This window comes from Plasmodium gonderi (genome assembly GCF_002157705.1).
Source record: "Plasmodium gonderi DNA, contig: Chr14, whole genome shotgun sequence".
NCBI lineage: Eukaryota > Apicomplexa > Aconoidasida > Haemosporida > Plasmodiidae > Plasmodium > Plasmodium gonderi.
Window position 1 is genome coordinate 3301975 of NW_021628939.1, and position 9766 is coordinate 3311740.

Sequence of the window (9766 nt, forward strand, 5' to 3'; positions counted from 1 at the left end):
AATAAAATAAAAATATTTCGAATGAATTATTTAATTAAGGGATAAATGAAAATTATTAATAAATAGCTTTATTTATATAATATATTTAAAGGATTTTCTCATTATAAATAAATACATTTAGGAAAATTTGTAATAATTGTAGAATTTTATTTTTAGAATACATTATATTTAATAAAAATAAATATAAAAATTAAACTATATTACTCATAATATTTTTTAAAATATTCCTTTTTTCTATATATTAATTATTAATGATGTAAAAATTATTTTTAATCATACTAAAAAGTGTACTATATCTAAAATGTAACATTCATTATGATAATCATAAAATTGAATGAACCTTTCAATTTTGCACATAATATGTAGAATTACAACTTTACGAAACTTCTTATTCTGAATATATTAAATATATTATAATTTTCTCAATTCAGAAAGAATAAATTATTCTTCTTTTTTTTATATATTAATAAGAATATACTTATATATAATATGATGTAATTTTTGTATTATATACGCGAATATGTTAATTATTTAAAAATTATTTTAATTAATATTTTCTATAATTCACCCATGAATATTATTAAAAAAAACGTTGGTAAATATGTTTATATATGTTATAAAACACCTTGTTGTTATTTGAATAAATATTAACCTTGAAACACAAATATGTTAGTTAATACTGTTAGAAATTTCATGTTTTCATCATTTTATTATATTGTAATTTAAGTTCTTATTTTATTTATTCTTATGATAATATCAATTATTTACATTATGAAGATGAAAAATGTTTCAATTTACATTAAAATATTAACCCTTATCCTTCTAACATGGATATATCAGTATCCCAATGAGGTATTATAATAACAAGTGTGAATACCTGTCTTTTTTTTATAATATTAATTATATTAAAAATTAATCTATCCTTAACGTGATTTTTTTTGTTTTATAAAACAGTATTATTCATTTTATTTTATTTAGTCTCTAATTGGCAAATATTTGTATAACAGACACTATGACAACAATGAATTATGCATAAAAAATGAACGCTTACTGGCACATAAAAGAATGGGAAACAAATACACACAAGAAAAATTTAATTATGGCTTAGAATATAGTCCGCATAATACAACATTAGGTTATAATGCTCATGTTATGTCAAAATTTCCAAAAGAAAAAACATTTAATAACAAAAATTTAATATCCAAAACTCCAGTACGCAAATCTACAGAAGGACGTGATCTACTCTTTGAGGAAATGGCATTATATCACCCAGATAAACTATATAAATCTGAGAAAAATGATGAAACTTTTAGTAATACCTCTGAAAAAAGCGGGCATACAATGCGTGGTTTACACATATTTTTGAGTCTTATTATTTTTACTCTAGGATCAACAGTTCCATATATGCTTTATCGCGTGTTAATAGCGCAATCTACAACGGGCACAAGTACATCTATGATCATTGTAATATGTGTTGTAACAGTTGTTATATTATGTCTTGTATTGTTACCATTAGTTACTCCTGCATATGTTAAAGTTTCAAAGTTTCTTAGATTAATTAGGGGAAAGGAATAAAATTAATAACAGTAACATCACTGCTTTGGAAAAAAGATTAATCATGTAAATCGTGTGCTATTGTTATACATATGGTTGATCTTTTTTTTTTTAGTTTTTTTAAGATCCTTGAATTTTGTTTCATTTATGTTTGGTTTAGTGTGTGTTCTACAACTAATATTACTAATGTTACAATACATATTTGTTTCATTGTAATTACATATCTATTACATTCCTATGTTCTTGACTCTATAAATATTATATAAATGATTATTAATATTTTAATTCTATATATAATTATAACGTAAAAAAATGTGTTTGTTTTTCCTTTTTAATAATTGTTAATATATTATTATGTGCTTAAAATTTTTTTTACCTAATATTTCTTTAAGTAACTAATACTTCTATGTATTATATATAACATGAACTATAGCTTATAGTGCAAACGTTTTTAATAATTACATAAAAAAATTATTTGTACCATTTTTATACAATATATATTTATTGTTATTTTTTGGTATGCTTTGTTGAAACATATGTTTCTAATATGTTTAGATGCCTTATGTCAGCAAATTTTGTTCATATTTTTCATTATTTTTATTCATATATTTTTTTAATTTGCGTCACCATTGATACTAATTAAACTTTACGAATTTTATTTTTATAATAATTAGTTAAAATAAAATACTTATTGTTGCTTATATTTTTTTTTCATCAACACATTTTTATCATTATCAAATATTTGACAAATTTGTTCATTTAGTTTAAAATTTGAAGATGTTCTATCCACATTGTTAACATATCTACGCCCATTAGCTGTTTTTATAAAATACTATTATATAAATTATTAATTATACGGCAAGTATGGGTGCTGTATTATTTAGATTTGCACATAAATGTTACTCCATATAAAACATGTTTGTGTCATTTTTTATTGAATTTTTGATTAACTCTATGATATGAAAATTTCATGAAATTTATTTCATTGTTTTATAACCATTTTATTATTAAAAGCATAAAAGCGTTATTGGATAACAAACCGTAATTGAATGTGAAATTATATAAATACTTAACATTAATTTTTGACTTAAATTAAGAGATATTAAGAATAACAAAATATATTCAAATAATACATCATAGAAATATAAATCTCACGATTGCATTAACATTTGAAATGTGTTGTAAGATAAGATTAAATTTCCGTATATTTCGTGGGATAAATGAGTAATTTAGGAAATGGTTCATAGATATAATCCACTGTTGAAATATACAAGAATGACTTATAACTATAAGTAAAAAATATGGGTAAATTTTTTTTTTATTTTACGTTTACTATTCAGGGTATTTCATGATTATAATTTTCCTATATGTTTTTCTAAATATATAAGAGAAATTAATGCATAAACATAAACATTGAGCACAATTATATATACACATATACTCTTGACAATACAGTTATAATTTCATATATAGGAGGGAAATATCGTATGAATTAATAATGATAATGTGCTAAACGAATCTTATATTGATTAGAGTGTTGTTATTATAAATTTCATTTGAATATTTGAAATATAATAAGAGAAAAGTGATTTTAAATTCTAAGTAAATAAGTGCATCAATTATTTTAAAAAATTATATATTAAACTACCGATTTCAATGTTAAATAGAACAAAAATTCTCCTAATTATAAAAAAGCATTGACTTTGTTCCGTTCAGTGCAATTACACCTGTCTGTGATGTATTACGTAAGTATAATGCTTCTACATATAACTAATGTACATATGTTGTATTATTTTGATAATATACATTCTCAGAATATGTATAATATTGTTTTAGTATATTCATAAATAAAATTTTTTTTTAATATATAATTAAGAATATTTTTTATTATGTTTTAATATACTAACAAAGAATTATAAACATGAGATATATTCTATCTTCATAGAGTAAAACAAATTAAGACATACAATAACATTATTTTGAGTATTTAAAAGTACATAATAAAATTCATGATAACATAATTGAACATAAATCATTGTTTAATATTACTAAATAAAATATAGAATAAAATTATATCATAATTAGCATTAATTCTAAAATGAGTATGGGAAGCAAGGTTACATGCTCTAAAGGAATGGACGTAATATTTCGACAAAAACTATAAGGTTCCTTTATTTTTTTAGAAATATTAATATATAAAAGAGCCATAATCGAACATCTTAAAAATTATTATAAGAGAAAATCATAGAATAAAATATAAAATCAATCTTTTTTATGATTTTATTTCACCTTACAGATGATTGCGACAAATGCATGAAATATGACAAAATAATTAATGAGTTACAGATTATCCACTTCATAGGGCATGAAGTATTTTACATATTAAATATTACCTAAAGTTTTCACTAGAATTATGAAGCACTTATCATGATATTTTGTATATATTATTCATAAATTGTATATATATGATGTCTTTTATTATTGGTACTATATAAAATACATTCATTTTTGTGTTTAGTTAGGTAAAATAAACATGTATAATTTTGCATTTATCTTATTTGGACGATTTAATTTGGTTACCTCCTTGGTTATAAATAAACAAATAATAAAATAAAAACTATAGCCTTATAATAAGGTTATGAAATATTTATTATTCATTCAATACTAAACCTAATTTGGTGTTATAATAAAGCTCTTGCTTAGCCTATTTAAACACGAGAATCCTAAATTATGTAGCACATAATTTTAAGACATCTGATAGTAGAATATTTATAAATGTACAAGAAATTATATTATAGAACATACTATATAGTATAAAAAAATAAAAAAAGTTTATTCTGTTTATGCCGTATTTTAAAATTTTCACTTACATATATATTTACCCAATGGTATTATATGTAGACACATATGTAGGTTTTTTCATTAATGGAATTTTATTAAGTATATATAATGGAAGATATTATAATATATTAACTATGTTTTTTGTATATATGCTATACATTTTCTTATTTATTTATCAGGAAGAAGGAACATAAATTATATATATATATATATATATATATATATATTTATAATTCACATCATATATTTTATAAAAAACCCAAAAAATAAATTTAAATAATTACAAAAGTATCTTATACTCACATATTCATGATCAAAAAAACACATATATACAAAACATATTTATATCATAATGTGCTAAATTATGTTGAACTCATATTTAAAAATAACGTAGAGAATCATGGATATAACATATAAAAATTTACATAATAAATAGTATATACATCTATACCAAAATAGTTATATATTTTTGAAAATTTACGCTTATTATAAAATATACATCATTGTCTGATCATTTATTTTAATGTTGCAAAGGAATATATGTTATATTTTTGTAAAATTTAATATAGAATAAATTATTGTCTAGGAAGAACTATTATACTAATAATTAATTAAGTATATAATACATTATTATATGCCTTTAATATAAGGATCATTACATTTTACAATAAAATTATCAATTCAGGAAAAAAAATAAATAAAAATATAAGCTGAAAATAATATTTTTTACTTTACACTGGTAGTAAGAATTATATATTTTCATATCTACACTGTTTTTTATATAAACCATAAAATATATATTATAAAAATTAATTTATATAACATATCAAACTATTCATTTTTCTTAATGAGCTTGTCTATTTTTAATTTAAGTAATGTACTAACAAAGAAAATATAAACATATATCCATTCTAAGTATATAATATATTCATTTATCATAACTAGCAACTTATGAAAGTGTTAAAAAAATTTATAATTTATTAAAACTCGCATCCTCTGAGAATTAAGTCACTGAAGAACAAAAAGTATTTATTAAATGACAAAAAAATTAACATAAATTTAGATGTATTAAAATTACATAATCTTAATATATATGACTTATAATTCTACTCTGTATCAAATATTTAGAGATATACAGTATTGTTATTCTCTCAATTTACCCACATTGGAATATATTGTAAAAGTTATTTTTATTACATAAAAATGATCTTAAAATACAGAATTTTTTTGCTTCTTTTATACGTATGAATTCATATATATTTTTTAATTCATACTCATTTTTTGTGTTAATTATATATGATTTATTGTAACTAAATTGAAAAATGTTAACTTTTTCAACTTATGTTTACATTGTGAATACATACATATCTGATATTATTTGTAAATATATAGAAATTAAAATTATTATATTTACATAATAAACATAATTGAACATATTAGTTTTATTAATTTTATAATTATATATAATTTAATATTAAATTTTTTCTATATATCTTATGTGCTAACATATGACATAAATAATATAATAAAATTTTCAACATATTTATAAATTAAAAAAGTACATATATGTTGTTTTCGGTTTTTTCCACATAAATTTATTCAGCGGATAATTTAACGACGCATTATATAAATTATAGGAAATTTAAAAATTAATTAAAACAGGGGGGGAAATAAAGTGGATTTGGAAACAAAAAAAAAAAACATAGAAAATAATTAAAAAAATTTAATTCTTGTCCTTCCATATAATTGTATAATACATATAATCAAGTACGATACAAGAATATTGCAAATAAAAAGAACATTCTATATGAATTATAAAATAAATTATATGTATAAATTTACTTTTAACATGACTATTTAATATCTTGAAATGTATATATCACTAATATTATATTACATTATATAATAATATCATGATATGTATGGTAGCATTTTAGCTTAATCGTGTACAATTACTATAAAAATTAGTAAGTATATATGAACGATATATTATCATATCTTCCATGCTATTACTTTATTAATAATATATGTTATTTAACCTAGAAATAACGTATTCATACAAAAGAAATATATTAAACTAGAAAAAAAAAAAGAATTCGATATAGGCTAGTAGTATTTTTGTTACAAATTATGCTTATAACGAATAATACTTTAAAATATTATAAGTTATACATTTTAATATATAAGCTTACTAAAATGAAGAATTATTTTTTATTTCTTCTTTAAATTATTATAGTAATTATTTAATTTTAAAAAAATTTATTAATTGAATGGTTATGCATATTATTAATATGGATCCCCATATGTCTACTATAAAAATAATTTTTTTTCATATTAATAATTTAATGCCAAAATTAGGAAGTATTGTATAATATATGACATTTATTATTATTAAAATTTCCATTTGATATTTCATACAATTGTAGTATATTCCCATTATTATCTACATTATTCCACTTAATTTTTTTTCTTACTCTTGCACATCGAAAGAATGAATCATACGGCGTATACTAATTGATGAGGAGAAAAATTAATATATAGCGTAAATTATTTTTTTCTTGTAACTTTTTGTGTTTTAAATTACATGGAATAGTTATATCATTATAGAAAAGAAAGTAACATAGCATTAACTTTATACAAGATAAATAGAAAAAGGCACATGCTTAATATGATACCAATTGAAAATAATATAGGAATTCTGATACTATAGGGTTGCAATGAATGTATTGCTTGAGGAGTATCATTTTCACAATTTTGACCTGACATTTTTTCATTATATTTGACTCGAACATTTTCTAAAGCATTGCAAAAATCATTGTCATTGTTGGATTTACATTCATTCATGTATGTCTTATATATATCAAAGCATTTTTTGGCACATGTACATTTATCATTACAGTACGATTCCCCTTTTTGCTCCATATTTTGAATTCCTTTATTCATGTCATATATATCTTTGATTTTTTTTAATATAAGTTCAGTAATGTTATTCTCGTAATACTCGCATGTAGAAACTGCCAAATTTTTGTATGCCTGTAGGAATCCATCATAACATTTTTTAATATCACTATATGCTTTATTTTTATTATTAAGTTCAACATACAACCAATAATACAAGTATATACAAGCTTCATCCTTAGCATAATCTTTACCTGATTCTGTATTATCATTTAAAAAAGAAATAGCTTGAGGACACAATGTAGAAAATTCTTGAATATTAATATTTTCACTCGATTTAGCTTTATTACAGTATGAATCTTCTGATCCCCGATCAGATTTACTTTGAAATTCGTCAATTTTCTGTTTGTAATTATCAAATAAATTTATATGCCTATACTACAAGGAAAAAAAGGAAAATAATATAAGAACACATATATCCATCAGTGATATCTTTATTTAAGAAAAAAATTATCATTATAGTTTAATTAAAATTATGTTAAATAATGATTTTAATGTACTATTTTATCACTTTCAACGGAAGAAGACATATTTATTGCTTTAATAATTCTATGAAATCAAAAATTATTTTTGTAAGCGAATGTAAAATATATATTACTTAGTAGTTATATAAGATATAAAGCATTTATTTTGTTGTTAAAATATAATTAAAATAAATATTTTTCATATTTCTTTATGATCTTGTCATATTCATGAAAAAATAAAATTGGTAAAATGTTAAAAACAGAATAATGTCATTTGATAATAGTAGAAATATATCAAAATATTCAACATAATATTTTAATAATATTATATATTAAAATATTGTAAGTATATTATAACATATTAGTTTGCAGAAGCATCAATGCTTACTATTTTTTCTGGTATAATAATATTATCTATATAAATGCACATTTTCCTTATTTATAATATAAAATAAATATATATATAATTTCTCTTGAACATAATAAAATTATTTATATTTTTTTTCATTTTATGATATGATAAAATGAATATTTCTATGGTAGATTAATTTCTTAATAAGATATATAAATATTCTACATACTTTTATATACAACATATTTATTGTGTAAATGCTTCTTATAGAGTATAATGCTACATTGATGCGTTATATTAGGATAAAACGTGTTTTTAAACAGATATAATTTTTTTTTTATATATATATAATATTTTTAATGATTATATAATAGTAAGAAAATATAATTGTAAATATGTTTATTCTTTTATAAACATTTGTTCTAAAACAAAAACTTAATAATTAATATGGTAACATTTTTTAGATAGTATGATAGACATATTAGTATATGTATATATATAGAAAGAGTTTTATTTATTAAATTCATAAAAAACTAAGTCTCATGTATATATATAAGTGAATATTATACATAAATATATGTATTTATTAAAACAACAATTTATATCATTGTGTACAATATATTAAATTTTAACTCTAGATTATAATGTGACAATATATTTGAAATTATATATTTAAAATTTATTGCATTAATCGTTCATTTATGAACATGTATTTTTGAGTCTATTCTATTTCAACATAATTTGGAGACAATTATAAATTAATCTTTTTTACTCATGTAATAATATATAAGGATGAATAATTATAAATAATTATATATTTTGAGCTTATAACACGAAATTATTGTTGAATTTTCATAATATAATACATTGATACTGGAAAAAGATTCTCTATTTAAAATATATATAATATATGAGTTAAAAATATTATTACTAATAAATACATACTCCTTATGTTCCTTATTTCATTCCTAAAAAGCATGTAAACTGGGACAGATGGAATAAAAAAATTTTTATGTAAATTCTATTTATTATTTCTTAAAAAAATATTATTCACAGTATTTATAAATCCTTATAAATAAATATTGTTTGAAGTTTACTACTATAAATAATTCATTAAATGTCATTCTTTCTTCTTTATATATTTTTAATTAATAATGATAAATTGTTTTTTACTTATTTGCAAATTTTTTTTTGTTTTTGTAATAAAAAATGTAGCATTTTAATCATTAATATTTTATAAATTATATGATTAATTTTCTTCTTCATTATTAGAATTATTTAACATACATATAACAATATTTGTCGCATAATTATCATGTTAAAATCGATTTTTATATTTTAAAACAGTATGATTACTGTAATTGGATGAATCTGTTTATATAGGTTCATGGTTTGTTTAGCATTTATACAAAAGATGAATAATAATAATTATTAATATATGATTTTGTATATGTACATTTACTTCAAAAATTATTTATACACATACATTACCTGTGCAAAATAATTACGTATATCTAAATCTGAAAACATAATGCTATAATTACACACAAGAAATGACATATATACAAGACAAATTCATCTAATTATATTCTAAATA

At 19.8% G+C, this 9766-nt stretch overlaps 2 protein-coding genes across 2 annotated transcripts; one reads left to right on the forward strand and one right to left on the reverse strand.

Annotated features, from left to right (window-relative positions):
- Positions 1-747: 747 nt before the first annotated feature.
- Positions 748-1820, forward strand: PGO_146980 (Plasmodium exported protein, unknown function; the record flags this gene model as incomplete). The annotated part of the gene is made up of 3 exons (XM_028690686.1): positions 748-786; positions 979-1536; positions 1680-1820. 3 exons carry the CDS (start codon positions 748-750, stop codon positions 1818-1820), a joined length of 738 nt encoding a protein of 245 aa, XP_028546487.1.
- A 4929-nt stretch (positions 1821-6749) lies between these two features.
- Positions 6750-7883, reverse strand: PGO_146990 (variable surface protein; the record flags this gene model as incomplete). The annotated part of the gene is made up of 3 exons (XM_028690687.1): positions 6750-6905; positions 7027-7731; positions 7854-7883. 3 exons carry the CDS (start codon positions 7881-7883, stop codon positions 6750-6752), a joined length of 891 nt encoding a protein of 296 aa, XP_028546488.1.
- Between the last annotated feature and the right edge of the window lie 1883 nt (positions 7884-9766).